General features: G+C 47.9%; 1 protein-coding gene across 1 annotated transcript; it reads left to right on the forward strand.

The window, feature by feature from the left end:
- Positions 1-2,047: 2,047 nt before the first annotated feature.
- On the forward strand, positions 2,048-24,208 carry DMBX1 (diencephalon/mesencephalon homeobox 1). Its single transcript, XM_075760597.1, is given in 6 exon segments — positions 2,048-2,152; positions 2,155-2,226; positions 17,258-17,423; positions 21,617-21,795; positions 22,982-23,336; positions 23,808-24,208. Coding segments are annotated over 6 exon segments (1,278 nt in total).
- Positions 24,209-24,717: the final 509 nt, after the last annotated feature.

Below are 24,717 nucleotides of genomic sequence, written 5' to 3' on the forward strand. Positions count from 1 at the left end.
GAGGACCCCCCCCCCTCGACTGGCACAGCCCCCCCCCCCCCCCCCGGCACTCGGGGAGACCCTTCCCGGCTGCATTAAACGAAGGAGCCCTGCAAAGTTTGCCGGCCCCTTGAGCAGGTTTTTGTACCCCGGGGTTGCGGTTTGTGCCCCAGTTCCTGCGAGCTACAGGTCCGGGAGGCTGCTCCCAGCCAGACTTTGGGAGGCGACGGGGGGTTTCCAGGGGGGTCGCTGAATTTTGGAAAGCATCGCCTGGCCGCCCCCCGCCGTCCCCCGTTTCAACTCGTTGTGATTAGCGGAGTAGGGAAGGTGCCGGTTGCAAACTCGGGGAGGGGGGGAAATCCCTTTGCAGAATCACCCCCAAAAAGCAAAGAGGGCGATTCCCCGTGGGCTTTGCGGGGTGGTGCCCAGACCGACCCGGGCACGGCGTCCCGAAAAACGCCCTCGAAAAAAGCGATAACGGCAATCAAAACGGCGAGATTCCCTCAATCGGTTTCCCGGCCAAAAGCGGGTGGTTATTAATTAGAGGGTGCGGGGGAAAGGCAATGCAAGGGGCTCCCCTCCTTCTTGGGGAGCAAGAGGGACTTTGGCGGAGTGAGGGCTGGAGTAGATTTAAATAGATTCACCTCCTCCCTCTCTTTCCCGGGACAATCACTTGGTACCCCATAACCTCTGGAAAAATATATATATACAACAAAAATAAATACAAGAAAGTGGCACTTGGAGCCTTCTGGTGTCCTGAGCCAGACCGACGCCCTCTTTTTTTTTTTTTTTGGTCAGAATTTGTACAAAATATCAAGCTCAAATTAAAAGGTGTCCCCCCTCTTATTCTTTCTTGTTCCCTTAATTCCTGTCTAAACGGTTTTGCTCTGGGAGAAGAAATCTTTTCTATAGGAGGGAGAGAGGGAAAAAAAAAACCTTCAAGAAGAGAAGGGTATTATTGTTTTAATCCTCTTACCCGCAGTCATTTTAAAACAGGGTGTTTTGGAGCCTGAAATGGCGTCTCGTCTCCCAATCCCATCCTAAATCCTCCTGGGCTGGGAGAGAATCTAAAGGCAAGGAGTTGGCATCTATTAGCAATCTCTCTAAAGGCTTTAAACTGCTCTTTCTGCTGCGAAGGCATGGCAAAGCTGAAAAGCAAACACAACCACCGCTCCAGTTAGTGAGCTCTGCCAGATAACCAGCTCGACCGCAGGACGGGAAAGTACCTGTGAAAATCCCGCAGAGAGAGAAAAGAAGAAAGAAAAGGAAAGGGAAACCTGGTTTTCCTCTTTTTACATCCCGAAAAAAAATATTTCGGGGAGAGTATAAAAAAAAATTTAAAAAGCTGGGGGATGCGTTAACCGGTCGTTCCTTGTCCGCCGAAGCCCCGTGGCCTCCCCTCCTTGCCCGCTTTCCCTCCCTCTGCCTTCCCTGTCCCCCGTCCGTCCCCCCCCCCCGCACCGGCAGAGCTGCCCGTGTGCTCCCGGCTGCCGGAGCGGAGCTTCCCCGACGGGGCGGGCTGCGGACCCGCCGCCCCCAGTTTCTCTGGGCTTCTTCCATTCTTCCTAATTTTATCTCTATATGCCGTGTCCGTATCGTGTGCCCCCCCCCCCTTTTTAAAGAGCAGCCGAGGGGCGCAGCAGGCTAAGCTGGGCCGGAGGGGGGGGGGGGGGGCCGCGGCGGCTCTGTAATTAACGCCGGGAGATTATCCCCCACTAGCACCACCACACAGAGGCCATCAGGGGAGAGGGAAACTTCAGGGTCTGCTCCAGCGTGGTGCTAAGCGGGGGGGGGAGGCAGGTTTCCCTCCCCTATGCTTTATGGACCCCATCACCCCCGCCAGCCCTAGGTCTAGCCCTCCTCCCTCCACCGGCATCCCATCCGCTCTCAGGGATTTAATTAGGCGTTTACACCTCGGCTTGGAGTAAATGACTGGTAAGAAGTGGTGTGTGTGTGGGGGGGGGGTGTATCAGCAGCCCCGTTTTGATTGACAGGGTGGAGGACCATTGAAAATCTTGCTGGGTAGCTCCCGGGTCGCTATGAAGCTCCTTTTAAAAATCCTTCTTCAATGCAGCCTCCCGGTAGATGGCAGCTCCGCCGGGCGCGGAGGCAGCGCGCAGCCAGCGCGGGCGGATGGAGTAGGGCGGGACGGGGCGCAGCGCCGCGCCCGATCCCCGCGCGGGCCGGGCTCCCACGCGTGTCCCCGCTCCCACGGCGGGCGGAGAGGCTGCGCCGCAGCCGCCCCAGGTAAGAACCGCACACGCACCCACACCCCCGGGCAGCGCGGCTACGGGTGGGTCGGGGATGCAGGGGGAGTTCGGGGCTGGTTGTGAGGAGAGGGAAACTCTCCGTGGGGACACTCCGAGCACGGCGGAGGAGCCGCTGGCAGGGATACGCGCATCGCGGAGGAGGGGAAGCCCAGCCTGGGCTCCAGCGCAAACCTCATCCGCTCCTGTCCCTTTTTTTTATTTATTTAGAATATACTATGCTTTCTCAAAAAAAAAAAAAAAAAAAAAAGGCGAAAATCCAACTACCAGCCCAGGGCCTCTCTCACGCGAAACGCGGCGTGGGCTGGGGCCGTGGGCCCGCTCCGGTGTGGGTTTAGGCAGCTGTCGGGGAAGAGCGGCGTGCACCCGAAGGTGAGGGAAGCGCATACCTCCGTCTGCCGGGCTCCGAGGCGGGGGAGAACGCAACTTTCCCCGCCATTTACATAATGATGTTTTAATAATGTTTTAATAAGCTGCGCAGCCCGGTGAGAGCTCGCCGGGTCAGAAACCACCCCGAGAGCGGCCGGGAGAGAGGGCGAGACCGGACGATGGTCCTGCTTGAGGGGGCGGCTCTGGAGTTGTGGGGTTTGGTTTGTTGGGGTTTTTTTTTTGTTTGTTTTTTGTGCCGCTGGAAGTTGAGTGCGGAAGGGAAAGCAAGGGACGGCAAGACTCCGGCAGCGCTAGGAAACCTTTCTAGGGAAAATCACTCCCTCACACCGTCCCTTTGCAAGGTTAGACGGCAAAACGGACGGGGATCCGCCCGCAAAGCTGGGGGGCCAGTCTGTGCCGTCCTTCTCCGTCCCCCCGCTCTCACTTTAAGAGGTATATAAATCCCCGACCTGCGCTGTCAGGCTCGCTTGATAAATTAAGGGCTTCGCAGTCGAAACCTATTTACACCTCCATTATAGGGCTAACCAAATGGGGATCAGCATGCATATTTTTACCGCAAGAGATCTCATACATCTCCGCCAGAGTCGCCCCCCGGGCCATGGGATAACAGATAGGGAAGGGGGGGTGGGCGCTCCGCCGCAGCCGGCACTTGAGCGGAGAAAAGTCCGTGTCCCCGCTCGGCGCCGGCTGCCCGGGGTACCGGGGACCCGTGTCCCTTGCCGGGGGCAAGGAGAGGATGGGGATTACCTCCATGGGAGAGGGTTCCCGCTTTGAGACACGGGCTCCTGTAGCCCAAAGCAAGGCTCTCAGGGAAGCTTCTCCTCCGAGGGAGATGCGGTTCGACTGCGAGACTCGCTGTGGCTGCCCCTCTTTTTGGGGGGGGAGGAGAAGGGGCAAGAAACCCCCAGCCGGGGACCTGCGGGCCTCCGCGGCCGGCGCCTTGCTCCGGCCCCTCTCTTCATTTATTCCAGGCGAGAACCTAGGGCGGCTGGGGGGGGGATCAGGGTCAGCGCATCCCGGGCCGAGTCCCTGGTGTTCCCGAGGGTCACCTCGGCGAGCCCGGACAGCGGAAAGGAGGGAGCGGGGACCATACCCCGTTTCCCGGTGGGATGCGCTCACCGAACGCTGCCCGATCCTTTTGGAAACGAAACGTGGGCGAAGCGACGGGGCATCAAAGCCGGGGACCCGGGGAGGGCTCGGCCCAAAACCCCCGTCCCCGAGGGGGCCCGCCGCTCCAGCCGGCCGGGCTCCGGCTGTATCCCGTGCTCCGGCTCGGCTTCCAGAGCTGGGGAAAAAGAAATATTCCCCCTCCGCCCCATCCCGTCCCCTCCGGCGGCCCCCTCCAGTTCCACTTGGTTAGCTCAAGTTTTCCATGTAAATGACAGTAATAAATATCTAATCATGTCCCGCAGCTATCGGCGGCTCGCCGAGCAGCCGGCATTAATGAGACATCCAGGGAAAGTGGGGGAAAAGGAGAGGAAAAAAAATTAAAAAGCAAGAAGGAAAGTTTTTTCCGCTCTCCCCGAAATGGTTTCTAAAAGCGAGGCCTGGCCGCGGTGGGAGAAGATGGGGGGGGTGGGGGTGCAGAGCCCCCCTCTTCCTCGGAGCGATCGTACCTGTGGGTCGCACTCGGATTCAAACTCATCCGCTCTAATTAACCCTCATCCCCAAAACCCCCAGCAATCCTCCCCGGGGGGGGGAAGCGGCGGGCCCGGTCTCCCCCCGGCCCGGGGGCTGCCCTCCCGAAAGCCCCGCGGAGCTGCGTGTGCCCATCCCCGCCGCGATTCCCAAACAATTAATGGGGCTGCAAAGAGCTTTGATGCTGATGGGGGGTCGAGGGGGGGAGGCTAAGGCTGAAATCAAACCATGAGAGTTGGATTTGTTCTCCTAACGCTAAACAAATGGAGTGATTACCTTCTTTCCGAACGCATCAGTCATACTACATTAAGTAGCAGAGAGCTAATTATCCCAATTAGGAGGCTGATTTATAATTAATGGCTTGGACCAAGTGATAATTGGATGTTAATGGATAACAGTTTTGTCTGAAGTAGCCTCCCACTTCCCCAAAGGCAGAGCTGGAGGTTTTTTGGTTTGGGTTTGGGGTTTTTTCCCCCCTCTTTTCTCACCTTTGCACGGAGCACAAAGCAGACGAGGGGCGAAATCTGCTCTTAGCTGGTTCGGTGGGGACCGTCCTCGGCCGGGGCGGGGGGCGGCAGGTCCCGGGGAAGGAGGGGGCCGGGGTTCAGCGAGGTGGGCTGCGGGGGTAACCTCCAGCATCCCCCTTCCCCAGCTTTCCAAGCAATCCCTGCTGGTTTGTGTTTTGGTTTTGTTGGTTGGTTTTTTTTTCCCTCCCCTCTGAGTTTCCAAGCCGTGGACAGCTGACCTGAAGCAGCCGGGTTGTCCCACGCCCCCAGTGGGTGCTGGGTTCCTCAACCACCCACGGGGCGTGAGTCGGGTCCTCGATGAGGGGTGAAGGCTGAGCCCCAAGGGGTGTCCCGGGGCAGAGGAGGCTGTCTGCCTGGCCTAGGGAGAGCAGGATGGGGCTCGCTCACCCCGCGGAGGAGAGGTTTTACACCATCCATGGTCCACACTCCTCATGCAGTGGAGGGCACAGAGTGAGTCTGCAGTTTTTCACTGCTCTGTGTTTCTCTCTTGATACCTGCATCTCAGATGGCACATTGACTGGTTAGCTTTTCCCTTCCATGCTTGCTTTTCACTCATGAGTAAGTCAATACGAGTCAATCCCAGTTCCTTGTTTGCCCCAGCTGGAGATACTTGGACCTACAACCCTTTGGCTTCCAGATCATGTTTCTAAGTTAATTTTTTCCATTCTAACTAAGAACTGTAAGGGCAGAAAATTCCTGAAAGGATAAGAATGACTTCAACTCTGAGTTACCCCATGACTGATGAGAGGTTGTATTAAATTACGCCAACCTACTCAATGCAAAAAATGTCCCAAATCACACCGACAGTACATAGAAGGCCAGTTTAGATTGGCTGTTTAGCTTTCCATGCTAATTTAAAGAGATCTTGATGTCTAAGTGGGACGGTTTCCTCATGTTCACACAAATCAGCAGGCTCCTGCGGTGATATTATTGCTGCCTCGGAAGATGCAGCTCTGTTTCACAGAGCTGGGGCAGATGTTGCTTCTCTTTAGTGCTGGGGTCACTACCTGCATCAAAGAAACAGAGCCAGAGGAGCTTCCCACAAGTCAGAGACAAGGGCAGGCTGGCCAGGCAAATTTTGCACAATGTAATCATAGAGGGAGTGACTGCAGTGGGGTTTGTTCCCAGTCTCTTTATCCTCTAAAGGAACGCTTCACTGAGAAAGAGGGGAATCGGATGAAAAGAAACCGGAGCGAACAGCTTCTCTTCCCTCTGTCATCGTCACAACCAGCCCTGCCAGAACAAAGGTGCTGCAGAGAAAGTCCAGGACCAAGCTCTTCTGATGTGGCTACCTACTGGTTTTGCTCGTGAAGCTATGGGTAAACCCTTTAGCTAGAAGCAGCCCATGTTTTCTAAAACACAGGTTATTCTTTCACTGATTTTTTTTTTCAGAGGCATCCCAAAATTCAGCTTGTCAAGTTGGAAATTCTTCTGCTGAGGCACTGATGAATGTCAGTTGGGTTTGAACCCTTTCAAAAGGTTCAGTGCTGATTTCTACCGCTTGTGTCAGAACAGAAATGTTTGTAGCTTCCCCACCTCATTTGGCAAAAACATAAAGTAGGGAAAATGCCGGATAATGTGGATTCAATAAAGCCCAAATTTTCCAATCCTATGCAGCTACTGATAAACTAACCTGCTTTGGGGGAATGTCCATCAAAATACGCTTGTTGCAAAGAGGATGGAGAATTCTGAAATGCAGCTAAATAACCAGGAATTAATTCATGGTGCGCTGGGCTTAGCCAGACCCTGGGTCTTTCCTGCCAGTCTGTTCCAAGCCAAAAGCTACTGTTTTGTTGTTTGTTTTTTTTTTTTCTTTTCTCTTGACTTCATCAGGGTTTGGATCAGACCCATTATGATTTCTGAAGCACATCTGGTACAAAAATAATTCCTGGGAAGGAGAGAGGCTCTGAGGGAGGGCTGGGACGAGAAGAGACCAGCAATTATCCAAACGGTGGCAAACGGGTGTTTACAGCCTGAAGTTGTGGGTGGACCACAATACCAATGTGGTTTCTTCCTGGTAGCTGCTGGCACAACTCTTTTAGGACCAATTGCAGCCTCTGCATGGCTAGAGCAAACGTACATGAGAAATGTTACTTTAAACTGTCCAGATGTTCAAACTTAAAGTATGGGATGTGAGGGGGGTGATGCTTGGGAACAACGCTAGGATTCTCCAAAAAAAAGAGAAACAGTTGGGCTGGAAGAAGCGAGCTGATGGATCTCGGGGGCAAGAAATACTCCTGCCAAGGGAGCTGCAGAAACCCCATGTCTGCAGCCGCTTGATACCAACCGCACTGAGCGCTGGGGGAAAGCAGGCAGCGGCTCTGCGTGCTCTTAGCGTGTGTTAGCCCAAGCCGGGTAAACGTGCTTCTGCTGGAGGACTGCACATCTCCCCGCAAAACCCAGTGGACATTTAGCTGCCCTGCCTTTTTTTACAAGTATACAGCTCTTTAAAGCTCAGATCACCTGCTGGTGGCCAAAATATATTGCTTACCTTGGCAACTGGGCTTAATTCGGTGTATGGATCCAAATGCTTACGGGAAAGGAAGCACTACATACACCCGCGGTGCTCCCTGGCCCCTGGCTCTGCTGCTAACTCCAGTTCATGGCCCTGTTTTAAGGTGGTACAAGTCTTTTCACTCCCTCGTAAAAGCTATTGAGCTCAAACAGCTTTTTTTTTTTTTTTTTTAAATGGTAGGAAGAAAATTAGTGTTATCACTTGTAAAGAAGGAAAAGTCAAACTTCTGTCTTATTTTTTAAGGTATTAGATGTGCCCTACGATTGCATGGCTTGCTGGAGCTGCCTTTCATGATTTCGTTTTTTTATTTCTTTTGGACTAAGGTAGGACTTATCTGTCATTTTGTGTTACAGCTGATCTTGGTCTGAGCAGAAGCAACTGCCACCATGTGTTTTGTGACTAGTTTTGAGGGCTATAATCATGATTTGCAGGGGCAGACCCAGGCTCCAGCTGTACTTACAGAAACATCTTGGATTCAGACTCTCAGCTCCTGTCTCCTTCAAAATTTGCTTGTTCTTTAGATCTCTCCAAAATTAGCTTCAAGCAAAGTTGCACTTGGTGTCACAGCCTTGCAGCTTTTCAGCTAACCAGCTGAAAGAGCACCTAGGAAAGTAATTTTGTGCCAAGTAGGTCAAATTCCAACGATGTGACACAAACCACTGCATTTTACAAAGACACCTTGCTCTCTTCTCCTCGTGTGCATATCTAAGTGCTCTCAGCTTAACACCCAGAATGCAGGGCTCCAACTTACATGTACTTGATGAATAGTGATGGTGGGTGGAGAAATTACCCTCCCTCCACGCCTCAAACCAGTTGCTTCCCTTGGAGCCCAGCATCCCGGCTGAGGCATCGCACCGGGAGCCCCCGAAACAAGCACACGGTCCTTTCTGCCAGCCCAGCTACTGTGCTGGCAGCACCTGAGAGCAGCAGGAGGGAATGTCTTTAACTGCCTCAGCAAATCTTTACAAAGCTTATCTGTCAGGGCTCCCTTCTGCCAGCACTTTTTGCAGTGATTGCTCTCCCTTTTTAGGGCTCAGGGCTAGGAGGTTAAGATCAGTGTCATGATTGTGGTGCTCAGGACAGACAGAAGTCCTGGTTACTAAATGATGCAGGCTTAAAAACATATTTCAACACAGAACTGTAGATCATTGTCCTGTTAAGGAGACCACGTCATGGGTAAAATCCTCCAGGTTATGGCTCCATTATCCAGGGACACTGGAGATTCCTGAACCCCTTCCAGCCAGTCGATTTGCTCACGCAAGCGATCTGCACGACTGCAGGCAAAACTGGTTTGGGGGCAGAGAGCAAGCGGTGAGCTGCCCTTCGTGCTGCCAGCAGCCCTGAAGGGCAGAGTTTGGGAAGTCTGGACCTCTTCCATTGTCCGGTTTGGAAAATTCCCTTTGCCAGCGTTAAGCCAAATGAAATGATGCTTCTCAAGCAAAGCCATTTCCACAAAAGTGAGAGGAAGGGCTGAGCCAGACAAACCGCGTGCAAATAGAACTAAGCCAGAAACATGCTTGTTTTGGATGGGGTGAGGGAGGAAAAGTACTTTTTTTTTAATATATAAACACTCAAGTTAAACAGTTTAAGCTGTGAATTCAGTAATTTGATTGCATAGTGCTTTCAGGTTTAAGGCAGAGATGCCGTAAGGTCTCAAGAAGTGAGAACAGAAAGGCAGCACAGGTATGTGAGAGCCTGGCTGCGGCGGGATGCTGCTGCGTTGCACATCCGCAGGTGTGGAACATGCAGCACCAATGCTGGCAGACCTGGTCTGTACGTATTCAAAGTCCTCAGGGTTGGCCTGGGCTGCAGGGTTCGATTTCTGTTGTTAATCATAAGAAATCTAAAATACATGTTGTTGTTTTTTTTTTTTTTTCCTGTTGACCAAGCTGGAAGCAGAATGAGATCCTGAAACTAAAGCCAAAGTGATGTTCATATTAAGAGCTTTTCTTATTTACCCAGGAAAATGTTTCTGCTTCAATATAGATTACAAGAGCTTTTACTGAGGGTTGAGCGCTGCTCCGAAGGGGAGAAGGGAGGTGCATTTATACTGATTTGATCTGTAAGCACTGATCGTCATGTGTAAATTACAGCAAGCAAGAGATTTAGCATTACAGTGATGTTTAGTGATCCCAATCCCAGCTCTACGCTGCAAATCACTGGGCTCCAAGCCTTAAAACTGGCTCAAAAGCAAAGACTACGAGAGTATCTTTATTTTATTTTATTTCAGACCTTGTGAGCCTGCCCTTTGAAGCATGCCTCTGCAAACAGAGGTGCTGGGAAGTCTTTTGCTGGGAACTGTCTAATCAATCACTTGGTTCTGTTATCTGGGGCTTTGGGGGGGGACGGGACAATGATGATTTCACAAAAGTCTTAAATAAAAATCACCGCAACTGATGTGAGTTACCTATCAGCCAGGTCCTGTTAACTCAGCCGCTCACAACCTGGTGTCTGAGTTTGTAGAACCCTACAATAAAACTTCCCCATCTCAGCAGGATGCTCTGAGGTTTGTTTTATAAAACTCACAAACCCTTTCACATCCTATTATGCTTCTGCTACAAATAAATGAGCGTTACAAATACACTTGCTGTGCTCTTCAGCAATACAGCCCCAGAAGAGGCAATTATTGGACAAGGTCTACCCAAAACCTGTGTCCCTAACTGAAAGTATTTCCAAATTTCAGCTGTTAGCAAACCTCCTGGTTTTAAGAAAAAGATTTTTTTCATTTATACTAAGGTCAGTAGTAGTAGTTGAACGTGAGCTGCAAGAATTGGTGTAATCGGTCAAGTTTTGCTTTCAGTGGTTTGCAACTTGTTCAGCTAGACCAGGTCTAATTAAGATTCCACTCTGCACTAAGAAAAGAACTGCACTTAAATCCAGGGGTTTAGACAGATGTAAAAATTTTTCAGGAAGATTAGAAATGGGGAATCTTGATTATTTTTTTTTTTTTTTGAGAGCTGTTCTCAATTCCTTTATTTCAGTTATAAGAAAAGTCCTTTGGAAGCCTGTTTTTATGGCGCATGTTTCTCTCAGACTTTGACGTTTGAATGAGAAAATATGATGTGTTCCAGTATTTCAAATTATTTATATTTCATCCACTACAAAGGTGAGATTGTTTCCTTAGACATTCAGCAATCTCACGTGAGGAACAAAACTGATTTATGACATGCTGGTTATTATCTTCCATGATTTTGGACCTTTATATACCTTAAAGATTTAGGGATATTTAAAAAAAAATAATTGAAGAAAACCTCTTGCAAGGATCATTTATTCAGAACCCCCCAGGTATGTAATTCATTTAGTATCAAATACATATAAAACCGATGTCCATGTATAGTGTGAGCCTATTTTCCTAGACTGTCAGATAAGAAGAGACAGAGATTCATTATTTATCTTGCTGATTTAAAGTGTTTCTGAATAAGGACTCAAAGCATAAAATCATAAAGCAGAACAGCTCCAGGAGAGGGGGGAATATTTAGTTGTGATTTTATTTTTGATGGTGTTTATTGCCAGCGGTAATACGGGGGACGTTGTTAGCACAAACCGTTTGCACGTTCCCTGTTAGTAATGAACAACGGGTTCCTGTGCTTTGCATAAACACAAGCAGCGATTTGTACCACCCGAGCAGGCACTCGGGCTGGAGAACTGCACTTTTATTTTTACCTTACAGGGCTGCTCCTATTTTTTTTCCTGTCACCTTCAGGACCCCGAACACCAGACAAGAGCACCAAACTTGTCTTTCGTGATTTTTTTTTTTTTAACTGATGCTTTTCCTGTGCTCAAGCTGTGTCTTGCATCAGGGTGCAGACCTGAGACGGTGCCAAGCTCTTCCAAACTTCAAATGCATCTCTGGCAAATGTCTCTCTTCATCAGAAAAGAACTATGGTGTTAAAATTCACTTCTACCAATGAGTTGTCAAAATCCAGGTGTAACTTTTTAGTGCAGCTTATTTTTCACATAAAGAAGGCCTCATATACTCCCCCACCATCATCAACCCTCCCCAATTTCTGGAAAGGTTTAATGAAATGATAATGTAACACCTCACAGTGCCCATCAGTCAAAAGCAGGCTCTGGCATCCTCTTCTTGTCTCCTCTAAGAAAAATTTAGTCTTTATAACTCTGACCTCATAGGTTTTGTTACCCCATTCGTCATGATGGCACCTGAGCATCTTGCGTACATCAGTACTTCTGTAGTCGCAGGATTTTTTGAGTTTGGGATGACTCAGTATTGGGGGGGAACAACTGAAGGGAAAAGACAAAATGGTTCAAAGCCCCTCCAAAGCTTTGAGTCCTACATCCAGCCCCAAACCCTTCTCACCCAATGGCCTTTGCTTGAGAAGGGCAAGAGTCTTGTCCTAGATAGTTTTTTACTTCTACCTGGGAAAACTGGCCAGAATAAGCTATTGAAGAGAATTCCTCTATCTCAACACAGTTTAGATTTGGGAGAAAAGGGGATGGGTGTTTACTTCAGAATAATGCACTTGAGCAAAACCACTGTCTTGGTTTAAAATTCCTTTTCTCCAGAGCAGAGTCGGCACAGGGAGCTGCCGTGGATGTCCTTATTCGGGACAGCTCAGCATGGGGACAAGCTCTCCAGCACTGACACGAGCTCTGTGGCCAGCACAAGTGACACCTGAGTTTACAGGCTGCAGGGATCGATACGTTTCTCCCTTAATGAGCTTTGTCAGTTGTGTATTTTTGTTAAAGGCCTTGTGTGTGACTGGCAGGTGAAGCCAGGTACGGACTGATGATGGGAAGGGGGGGGTATGGGGGTGAAATGAGGAGAAGAGCGAGCAGAAAATGTCCCCCATGTCAAACTCTTGTCTGCAGTTAATACAGCTCCAGGGTGGGTTTTGTGGTTTGGGGTTTTGGGGTTTTTTTCCCCTGATAGAAGGGAAAATATGGATGTTTTGTTACAAAGTACTCTGCAGAAAATTTCAGTATCTCATTTTTAAAAGATGTCTTGTTCTCAGAGCTGTTTTAATTCCACACATACACAAACATAAGCCACCAGGAATAGGGGTTTTCACCTGGCAAGGAAATTTGTAGTTCTCCTCTTTGCATCTTCTCTCAGGACAGAATTGTACGTCTGGATGCAAAATTAGTTACCAGTTAAATAGGGAAATTTAAAGCCTTTTACACAAGTTGAGAACACAAAGCCGATAATACTAAAGCCCAGGGCCAAATTTCCTCTATGTGCAACACTGTTAAGCAGTGTGCAATAAATTGCACCACTCTTGTGCTATGACTTCATGGGAACCTGAGATTTTCAAGGCCACTGCAGAGAAGGGGCAGACAGGGGCTGCGTTGCACCGGGAGCAATGCAGCTTTGCTTCCAGATGACGGGGTTCCCGTTCCTGGCTGGTAGATGTTCAAATTGTTTTGTATCAGATTGAACAGCAGCAGCTGAATAAAGAGTGGTCTGCTCTTTGGATTAGTCTGGGATGGGCAGAGACCTGCATTGCCTGGCCCCTAAGTGGTGCAGAGGATGGAGAAACCTGGGTTTCCCATAGCCAGCAGCAGTTAAAGCTAAGGGGAACCCTTGGTCCCCTCTGTGAGGCCAGATCCTGGCAGGCTACAGCAGATGGATTGGGGCTCTGCAGCCTGAGGGATCTGCGGGCTTGGGAAGAAAAATGGGCACAGCATTCCTGAGACTTCCACGGTGAAAACTTAAGTGAGGTAAAATGCTGTAGGAAAATTTTTGGGACTGAGGTAGCAATGTTGGGGTTGCAAAGGCAGAAGTAGCGGGAACCCCGGCAGGGTCTGGCCCAGGGCGCAGAGCACGGCGTGGAGACCCCACAGCCTGGTGCTGTGGGACGTGGGTAGCTGGGAGAGAGCACGTCTTTTGATGCTGGGGTTAGGAGAGTCACCGATGTGGCCCTGAGGGACCGTGCAGGAGGAGATCACTTGCCCCAGGAGGTGCCAGCCCCGGGCACTGCACGGAGGCATCCATCCCCTTGTGCGGAGCAAACGCTGCAGGATCAGCCCGCAGCCGCTCAGCAGGGGCAAACCCAGGCTAGCCTCACCCTGCACAGAGATTTTCCTCTCACCTATCATTTTCCTGCACCTTTTCTCAGCTTCCATCTCCTTTCTCCACCGCTGTCAGCTCTTCAGTAATCTCTGATGAATGAAATCAGGGTGAGGCATCCCTTTTCTTTCAGGATATACCCTACATTACCTTCCCAGCTGTATCAATGACCACTCAAGCCCGTACCCTTCACAAAGCAGGAGCTCAAACTTTGCTCTTATCCTTCTCCTGGCTGTGGCTGTTCCTGAGGCCCTCCAGCCACCCAGAGACATAAAAGATGCATTTGCAGATTTTGAAAATTAAAACCATCTATACAGCCAGTGGGGAGGGATCAGCTTATTTGGTTGCTTAATGAAATATAAAGATTATTTTAACCAGTGTAAGCACTATTCGACAGCTTGTGAAACACAGCGGTGGCTTGATGAATGGCTTTCTCCATTAAAAAAAATTGCTGCATGATGTCTTTTAAATATTTAATTTATTGGGGTTGGAGTGTGCTCAGAGCTGACAGTTAAACAGGAGCTGTTTGCGGTCTGAGTTAACTTTGCTTATTAGGCTGAACAGTCTCGCTCAGTAAATGCAAGATATCTCATTTTCCCTCATTTTTTATACTGAATCTGGGATGATACATTTGCTGCACAAGTGGGTAGGAAGTTCTGTCTGTCATCTGCACCGCAGCATGCCAGGCAGTTATCACTAAAGCGGTGATGGGTATTGACTCCTGTCATGAGTCCATCATTATTAAGTCCTCTGCTTTTTATTTATTTTGGGGTTTTTTCAATTCATATGATTTCTTCTAGGCCACTCAGAAGAGTTTGTTCAAACACAAATGTGCATGTAAAAGCATCTTTTAACTATCAAATAAACTGAAATTGTCCTGAAGCAAGTGTTTCAGTGGAAACACTGGACTCCAGACACAACATCACTGGCAGTGTCCTCGGAAGACTGTTGAGCATGGGAAAATTCCCCTCCTCTCCCTCTTTGCTTTTTCCCTTAATGTGCCGGCTTGGTACACAACCAACGGCATGCAAGGGGGATTAGGCAAGAAACAGGTGTTTCTGTGAGTTGGGGAGTCTCTCCTCGCGTATCTCCTGGCAAGGCTGAGCCCCGGTGTGGATTCTCCAGCGTCTATTAAGGACGGAGGTCTGGCGGCAGCCCAGGGCAGTTAATAAGTTCTGTGTCCTCAAATGGTTTTCATGAAACACGCAGGTACTTAATAAGCTTTGAGACATCCACCCCGCCAGCCAAAGCTGGTGGAACCGTCCAGCCGGTTCACAAGTTAGGGGATGGGAAGGGAGGAGGCGAAATGAAGTTGCAAACCTCTGTTTCCGCGCCCGCGTTGGCCAGAAGAGCCAGTCTGGCTCTTGAACTGTGAAAGCAAAGCAGCGAACGACTCTCTGGCTGGCTGCGGTGGTCTCGCTGCCGGTGGGAACCGGCTGCGCCGAGCCGGCTTGGTGTGTGCTGAGCACTGCTGCAGGCTGGGGTGGGATGATGCTCTTCGGAAACAAACCATGCCGAGGATGGGGTGAGGCTGCTGCAGACATCGCCAAAACCATCCAGAGAAGTGTCCGGGTTGGGGACATGCAGGTCATTCCCAGTTGATGGGACATGTCACTGGGACATGCTCCTGTCCCTTTGTATGTGCCACAAGCAGCAAAGCTGTGCATTGGCTTTCTCTCCTGTTAGAGTGAATAAAACTGTGATAGAGTATAGATGAAAGTTATTATTTTGTTTTGGGGATGTCCGTGCTTTTCTAAAAACTAGGGTAAATTTTGGAATGAAACATTTTGAAAATGAATTCAAAATTAATTGTCTGGATGCCATAAAACAAAGCGATCTGATTTTTCCCTGCTTTCCAGAACTAACTACAAAATATGTCTCAGGCACCCTAAAAATGCATTTTTCAATAAATCAGCTATTCATATAAAAATTGTCTGCCTGTACTTTGAAGTAGGAGGTGGGGAGGGGGGGTTCTTATACTCTATATATAGTAACTTTCTCTGTGAGCCATAAGGATGTGGCTGGCATTGTGCAGAGCAAGGTGGGATGTGGGTCCCTTCCAACTTGAGATACTCTACGATTCTGTGTAGGTACTGGATAGCCACCGAGCTTTTTTTTGAGTCTAAAAACTAAAGAATTGGGGAGTGAATCCAGAGTGGGTGAACAGGGGGACACAAAACAGATGAAGGTGGCATCAGAGCATGTATCAGATCTTCAAGGTGTAACCACACCTGGATCTGTCACCCTCCACCCACACTCTTGGCACTGAAATGATGTGGTGGCAGACTAGAAGGGACTGGAGAAACAGGAATGAGGTTGGGTGCTAGATTCCCAAATTACTGGTTTGTAATTATTGCAGCCTCTTTGAGAAGATAATCCCAAAGGCAACACTTACACTCATGACCCAAAATCACTCTGTCAAAAGAACACATCCCAGAGCAATGAGGACCTCCCTGAGCTGGCTGGGCGTTTGACTGCACTCCAGCTGTGTGGCTTCCCTCCTCCATTCCTGGGCACCGCGACCGGGAGATGCTTGCGAGGGTGAAGCCAGAAGATGCCCCAGGTCATTGCTAGACCTTACAACACAGAATTCAGCTCCTTTTCCCAGGAACTACAGCTTGGTCTCTGGATGTTAAGCAAGGTCACTCCATGTTTGTGCTTCCTACATCAAGGTGGTGTGGGAGAGAATGAGAATTCAGAGCAGAGGGCGTAGTGGGACCAACTGGTTTCCATTCCTTCCTCTTCATTGAGAGTCTGTCCTCCATGGTTTAGATCTTCTACAGGCAAAAATGAAGGTCTTTCCTCAGTACAGAAAAAAACAACAGATAATTTTTCATTCAAGTTTTTGCTGTTCAATGCATCAGGTTTCTCCTAAAATCATGGGAGTTGAACCACCTCCCCTCAGTGATCAAAACTGTTTTCTAAGAGATTTCCTAGATAACCTGTCTGCTTTCCTTAAGTTAGTCCAGCTGGACCTCTTTCTGTGAATGGTCTGACTTCTCTGACTTCCCAGACAATGACTTGCTTATGTAAATGGTGCTTTTAAATTTTTTTTTTTTCTGGCAAATGTTTCACAACTTCCTTTCTGATGTCTTACAAACTACACAAATAACATCCTGGAGGGCCTTGGTCATTTTTAACAGGGATGAATGAAGCATCACTCAGCTTTTGAGATCAATATTAGCTCAGTTTTACAGATGGTCCGTAAGGAAAAAAACAGCTTGAAGTTTCATGCAGAGCTCACAAAAGAAAAAAGCCATTAGTTTTTTGAAATAATTTCCTTGTTATTGAGCTATGAAATGTCAGTATTTATTGCAAACCCTAATTCCCTCTTTAGCCATAACATTTTTTGGTCCTATTACACTGTGGATTTATTTTCTTTTACATTACAAGCTTTTTTTTTTTTTTTTCTGGTATAATTTGTGTTTTGTTAAGAAGAATCTTAAGAAAAATGAATGGAAACAAATTATGCTTGAGTGGGTTCAGATAAGAAAGATTATTTGGCATTATATCAATGGGATTATGGAACAGACCACTGTAGGCAATGACAGGGACAAAATCCCAGCTCGTTCTGGAATACAGCTAGGTCAGTTCATCAGAAGTAACAATAATATATCATATTTTATTATGGCATGTAAAAAAAAAAATCCTTTCTTATATTTTGTTCAGCATATTGTGAGTGGGATATAGTCAGATGCTGATCTCTAAGCCTGGAAGCCAGACTGGTGTCACTGGTGCTTTAGGAGGTACTTTGATTCCTGTCCCAGAACCTGTTGGAGCTGGGAGGTTGGAAGTGAGCCTTGCCTGCTGCGGTTTAAGTTTGAGCTCGGTGTTTCCAAAGCTCTGCTGAGACTCCGGGATGATGGAATAGCACGTTCCTAAGCACTTCTCTCCTCTGGCTGCTGTTTTTCAGGTTTATGTCGCCATGCAGCACTATGGAGTGAATGGTTACTCCCTCCACGCCATGAATTCACTGAGCGCCATGTACAACCTCCACCAGCAGGCAGCTCAGCAAGCCCAGCATGCCCCCGACTACAGGCCCTCGGTGCATGCCCTCACCCTGGCAGAGAGACTGGCTGGTAAGAACAACTCATGGCTTTTGCCATTTCCCTGGGGGAAAAAAAACCAAAAACACCCTTGTTGCTTGCTCTGAGTGAAACTCTTCTTCGGGAGTTGGCGTGTGACATAGCCAACTGGCATGGTGTGGTCCCGGATACTGGACATGTGGCCAACTCTGCAGGAGACATGTGCCCTCCAGTGTTTGCTGCCAGCAGACTGCTGCCCCTTGCTGCAGACTGGCCTCCGATGGCTGGGGAGCCCAGGGGTGAGAAGGGACACAGCCCCACTGTATGGGATTGAATTAAAAAGACACTGAAATATGTTTTAATAGGTGAACAAAAAATAGCAGAAAAATTTGCTTTCTTGCTAGTAAATAACAGCACAATGAATATGAGCATGCAGTGAATTGGATTGTCCCACCAAGGGGCCCAGGACTTGCCCCTTCTTGCAACTATTTTCCATTTCCTGTCCTACCAAACACTTTTTCTCTCTGGAAGATGATCATCATTTGGATCTTCTTTGGGTCTTACCTTGACCTATTTCTTCCTGGGCATCCTAACTCTTGGCTTGGGCGATGATTTCTTTGTAGGTCTCGCTGGCTCCCTCTGTTGCTTTTGTATTTTGCTTTCCCTAAAAGAGATTTTTAGGCTCACAGAAACTCACATGTGACTTTTTGCCCAGAGAGTGTTATTTGTACAGCGTTGTTGATGGTGGAATGGGAGCTGCTGCTCCAGAGCATCTGATCTGTTTTTCTATGCTCAAGCGTGAGTGTAACAGCACTACATTGATACTGTCATTAGAAGAAAATGCAAAGTCCAGCTAGTATTTAGGATTTGGTAAGGGGAATTGTTCAAAAATAGTTGATGGAGACCTGAGAATATTTGTTACGATAGGGCAAATATATCTGCACTAGATTTCAGCCTACCACAAAACACCCAGATCTGGCTGAGATTATCAAACGCTAGTGCAATGCAAATGGTCAACAGCTGCAACATCCCCGTTTTGGTCAGGCCTTCGATGCAGTGTGGTAGACCTGACCTGACAACCAGCATACTAAAGCTGAAGCAAAAAAATACTGTAAATGTGATTGTAGAGACCTTCCAAGAATGGAATGATCTTCCCTGACTGTCTGAACATTACACATGTGGTTTAAGATAGCTTTCTAGCTGTCTGATATTAAAGGGGGAAAAAAAAAAGTGGAGTAGGTGGAAAAAAAATCTACCCAGACAACTTTAGTGGGCTAAATTTAAGAGACATGGGCTTAAGTCAAACTAAGGATGCAGAAGTTTCAGGGCAGCCCTCCTAGGTGGGTAGTTCATGAAGGCATGGTGGTAAAGGTCTTGGACTCTTTGGATCAGTGAACCACAAATGACCCTCAAATCTTCATGCCAGCAATGTTCCCTTATCCAGCTGCTAGTAGTGACCTCCTTAGCACGGTTCTTCAGACCACTCACTGTGGGCTGTGGGATCTCTGGGGGGCTGTAAGGCAGAGCTAGGAGTCACTGTCCTCATCTAAAGGGAACAAAAGTTGGATCAAGGAGACCTGGACTCTAATCCTGGCTCTACTGCTGGGCTGCAGAGTGATGACAGGTGGGCCTTTTCCTTGTCCTGCTCATCCATCCCCTCCTTCCCTCATCCTTTCATCCTGTAGGTGGTCGGAGGGGAACAGATGGTCCTGAATTCTGCAATGTGCCTTCCAGACCTTGGGTGTCAAGGTGCTCCTTTCCTAGATGCAAGGATCTCTTCAAAGATTTTTGTGATCACCTGTATCTTCCACAGTAGAGCATGGAGGACTTAAACGTCTTTGACCCTAACTAGGGTAAAAGCAGAAGGAGATAAAAAAATAGAATAAAAAAAGCTATTCTCATATTCTTGACCGGGAGATTCAATTGGTTTTCTGACCTCTTATCTTTAAAATTAATAACCCACCTGGAAGACTTTCCAAATTAAATTCCACAGTCCCCTTGTCTGCTTATCATTGGTGGGGTAGGCATTACATATGTACAAGCTGGTTCTTGTGCAGTTGCTTCACATTCTGTTATTTCTGAGTATCTTTCAGTGCAGGGTTATAGATCTCATTTGCCTTCCAGGGACAGTCAGAATAAAGCAGCACAAAAGCAAATGACCTTAAGTCAGAAAACAGAGGTTTCTGATTGTAACTGCAAAGCGTCACCTGCTATTTATATTATTCTTCTTGCACCAAGCCTGAAAACATAGTTAAAACATTAAAATAATTGCTGGTTGGCTCTCGTTGGAGTGGCCAAACTTGATACATGAGCTGCTGCCTCTGGGTAGCTGGTAGGTCTATCCTCTACTCTAGAAATTTGTGAATATTCCAGCCTGCAGGTAGGGTCTTTAACCAGTGTCCTTTCTCCTGATTCTTTGTACTTGAAACACAAATGTTAGCTTTGTAAAACATTTTGGGGTAGCTTCAATTTCTTATCCTGGAACTCCCCTTCTCCTCGCCTGGCTGCGTTGTGAGCTCTGTCTGAACGCTTCAAGGACGGTCTCTTTGCCTTCAAAGCGGCAGCTACTAACAGTGTTTTAACTCCCCGAAGAGCTCTGATACCTCGAATACAAAAGTCTCTTGTATGCAACCAATGCTATATTGTATTTGGCCGGAGACCTTTAGCCTGATCACGTCTTTTCCAGGTTGCCAAAACCACGTGGCTTTGGCAATTGCCCAGAAAGGCGCTGCAAATGCTGACCTAGAATGAAACAGCTGGAAGTTTGGAAGAGGAATGTTTTAGTGGTGCAAAGCTGATTTGCTACGCTCGTTAGCCGACATATTTGGAACCTGGCTGTGTGGTTCTGGGGCTGGCCTGGCAGCAGGTTTTGCTTTATTGTTTACATTCATGCCACGATGCTTGTGACAAAAGTGCAAATAAACAGCAGCAAAAGCCTTCATCTGGCTCCGTGCACTGATAACGCCGACTTTTCTCTCGGTTAGGTTGTTTTCTAGCGTGTTCATTCCTCCCTTCTACTGGAAGTCACATTCTTAACTGAATTAAAAATGATACCAGACACTGTTCTTTCTGCATTTCCTCTTTGAGAGCAAACCTCTCGCCAGACTATTTCATTCCAATGCTGTAGCACAGCGTGTCCCAACTTGCATAATAAAGGGTGTTGAGTTGGGTTTGTTTTTTTTTTTTTCTTTATAAAGTAACTTATTTTCATTGATTTAAGATCTTTCTGCTCCCATTAACTGTTGTGCAATAATAAGGCCTCTGGTAAAATAATAAGCCCTTTACTCTGAGCCTCAGATTTTCCCTAGTCTGAATTTCTTCTCTGCCATCAATTTTGCAAGCATAGTTTGCAAATTCAGACCTTCTGAGTAGCTCCTCTACTGAGCAGAGCTCAGCACATGAGCTCTGGGCTTGCAATCAGTGGGGCTGGGCTTGGTTCCTGGCTGATATTTCCACCCCAGATGCTGGAGAGTGTCCGCGCTCAGTAAAGCACGTGCTTTCAAGCTAAACACGCATAAGCACATGAGCTTAAGTGCTTTCCTGAACTGGAGCCCAGAACAGCTCTCCAATATCATGCCTTGAAAACTACAGTGAGCTACATACGAGACACTAAAGAAGAGCCAGCTCAGCTTAGTTTCTGAGAAGGTGCATGTCTTCTAATGCAGCTGCAGCCCACAAAATGAGCTAGAAGCAGCTGTGTTTGAGCTGCGTGGACTCTTCCCACCCATCAGCGCAGCGCATCATGGCAGTGTTGAAGCCTACGAAAGTTCTGCCTTTGGCTTCAAGGAAGAACGTGACACAAAATGTTGGGCCCCTCTCCTGATTACAATAGTTACGATGATTACAATGGTTACAATGATTACAACACTACCTTGTTTTAGACTGTGTTTCTTAATGAAAGAGGCTTATGCCACAGTGGGATCTGGGCATCTGTGTGTCCTGACCCACTGATGTTGGAGCAGGTTGGCTTATTTCAATGAAATTTAGCATCAGAGTCTCAACAGTTTCCACAGCTGCCTTAAGAAGAGGTTCCTTCTCCAAAATAGGCTTTCTAGTCAGAGGTTTTATCTCCTTGGACACCTCAACCAGAAAAATGTGTGTATGTGTTTTATTAGATCTAGAGCTATGAAAAAAAAGGTTTTGTAGGTTCATCTGGGTTAGCAAGTGCTTTATTCGACTGTCGGTGTACAAATTCCAATAATTAAATTGGCCACTTTTCTTGTCTTCCAACGGCTGTACATTTCAAGACATCATTTTGGAGGCACGTTATGGATCCCAGCACCGCAAACAAAGACGAAGTCGCACGGCCTTCACCGCCCAACAGCTGGAGGCGCTGGAGAAGACCTTCCAGAAGACTCACTACCCCGATGTGGTGATGAGAGAGCGGCTGGCTATGTGCACAAACCTACCTGAAGCCAGAGTCCAGGTACTGATATTTTGTGGGTTTGTGAGTGGGGATGTGTAGAAGAATATAGCGGGGTTCCCAAAGGATTGACAGCTCCCTTGACCTTTCCAGATTCTTCCAAGGTAACCAAAGATTTTGGGGCAGTAAAATTGTCAAAGGCAGGAGTGGGGGGAATAAAAATCATCTGAAGTCACACATCTGCTAAAGAAATTCTTAATCCACATGCACATTTTTTAAATTTAGGATTGTCTGAAGTGTACACTGGTTTTCATTTGTTCTTTCACATTTCTTTGAGGGAAATTTTAGAAACATCAACAGAAATTTACTTATTTATTTATTTGCAAGGCTTTTCTGGCTTTCTCAGAAGAGCAGAAACCCAAGTAATTCCAGCTGCTCTTTTCCACCAGTGTCAATATTTGTAACATCTCAGGCCAAGGATTGGTTTGTGTTTTTTTTTTAATTTCAACTAGCACAACATGCTTCATAACCTGCTGCTGGGGAGGTCCTTGCATTGCTGGGCTTTGAAAGACTAAATAGTAAGTTCTTCAGTGTGCAGTGGATAAGCAGTAGAAAAAAATAGTTCTTTCATATAAATGTCAAGACAACTTGATCTTCGAAATTTTTGTTTCCTCATCCAATTAACCAAACAACACTAACAAGATTTGCAGATATATTTCTTCCAATCCATGTTTACTGATTTAGCTTAAAAAACCCATGATTCTCTCCTCCTTCCCTAAATTCAGTTCCCAGATAACAGCCTGTGCCTTTAATTACTTATTTTGGGTGTTGCTGCCAGAGTTTTGGTACACTTATAACTGAATTATTTTAGAAACTAACAGAACACCCTACTGTAAGCCAATGTAATGTCATCAGACTCAGCTATAAGACATTCTGGTTGGACACAACTGCCTAACCAGTTTAGGAAAAAACCCACAAAAACCCCCAAAAACCACCACCAGTGGAGTAGCTTAAAGAATCAACATAAAGGCTGGACATTTTAAAAAAATATATTTGTTGTGCTATTTGTAGAAGCACTGAAAACAGGTAGAGCTCTAATATCCAACAAAGTGGAATGACATTTGGGCACAGCAGGCTTGTAGTACTCATTACTTGGGGTTCCCCTGAAGCTCCCGGGCTGAATGATGCCGAATTTGGCACTAAGCAGGATTTTCACCAGTTTTCCTCTTTGCTGTTTGTGGAATTGAAGGTTTGGTTCAAGAACCGGAGGGCCAAATTCCGGAAGAAGCAGCGTAGCCTGCAGAAGGAGCAATTGCAGAAGCAAAAGGACTGTGAAGGGAGCCACAGTGAGGGAAAGACAGAGCCGCCTGTGCTAGAGACCCAGGCCACCACCCCAGACACCGAGAAGGTCCAGACCCTCCCAAGCGAGGTAGGCACGGACCTCAACCTAACCCTGTCAGAGCAGTCGGCCAGCGAGTCTGCACCCGAGGACCAGACCGACAGAGAGGAGGAGTTTAAGAGCGCCTTGGAGGAGGCTAAAGTGGACAAAAGCCCTGGTGTGGACGGCAAGGCTTTGAACTGCAAGAGAGCGAGCCCAAAAGCAGGTGAGGGGCAGCATCTCGATGGGGGTTGGTGTCAGGACCTGGCGTACCAAGGGGGATGCTGGTGGTTGGGTATAATCCCTTATTCCCTATGGCACGGGTACTTGCAGGTAGGCTGCCCAGACTTGTCTTCTTGTCCATGGCACTAAACAGGACCCATGGAGGGCATGATGTCTACTGTAACAGGAGTACAGAAAGACCAAAGACCCTCTGCTCAGCTTAGAGCTTGGGGAGTACAGTGCCCAGTGGCAGCAGGAAAGCCATAGCAAAGAGGTCAGCCCCATTTCTAGGAAGTAAGATGTTAAGTATAGAACAGACGTGTTTAGTCCTCCTGAGCTAACACAACTTCTCTCGTTCACCCCCCCCGATGCAAGAGAGATGCCCATGCTGCGGTCCGAACCCTACTAGGGTGCCAATCATCACCTGCATCCAGCTTGTAGAAATAACCCCCATCCCCTGTGTCTCCTGTTACAGAGTCCCCTATCAGCACGACTGTGACACCTTCATCCAGCAGTGGCCTGGCTCAGACTCATTCCTACTCCTCCTCGCCCCTGAGCCTCTTCCGCCTGCAGGAGCAATTCCGCCAGCACATGGCGGCCACCAACAACCTGGTCCATTACTCCTCCTTCGAAATGGGGACACCGTCTGCCATGCCCTACTTGGGCATGAACGTCAACATGGCGCCACTGAGCTCCCTGCACTGTCAGTCGTACTACCAGTCGCTCTCCCATGCTCAGCAGGTCTGGTCCTCACCCATCCTGCAGGCCTCCAGCTCCCTTCCAAGCCTGAACAGTAAAACAACGAGTATTGAGAACCTAAGGCTCCGGGCAAAGCAGCACGCGGCGTCCCTTGGGCTTGACACCCTACCCAACTGACTGCCGGATGAGCTACCATTGCCCGTGAGAAGATGCACCAGAGGTTGGCACGAGACATGTCACTCCTTCAATCACCGCCCACCCTCATCTCTTCCTGGAGTAAGGTGCTCCCTTTCAGGGAAAACTTTGCACTTATTAATGTCATATTAGCACCATGATTGCATCAGACATTGCTACTGGCCTGGTCTTCGCTAAATATTTAAGGAGGAAGGGGGAGAGGATGTATGTTTAGACAGACGAACTGTCCTCTGGACTGCCGTGAGTTAAACCTGTAACATTCAGGAGAAATCCCCTTTCCTCACCCCCGCGATAATGTGCCAACTATGTTATATACACCTTTTTTGTTGTTGTTGCGTTCTTTGGGAAAAGAAAGAGTCCTGCTTTGTCTTGTATATAGTTTATAATGTTGACAGCACCCATCACCTGTGTGTTACTGTCAGTGTTACAGAACTGTGACCTCTTTTGCTTTTATTCCCCCTTCCTTCTCAATTTTAGTAGCTAGTATCAAA

The sequence above is a fragment of the Balearica regulorum genome, chromosome 8 (genome assembly GCF_011004875.1).
Source record: "Balearica regulorum gibbericeps isolate bBalReg1 chromosome 8, bBalReg1.pri, whole genome shotgun sequence".
Lineage (NCBI taxonomy): Eukaryota > Metazoa > Chordata > Aves > Gruiformes > Gruidae > Balearica > Balearica regulorum.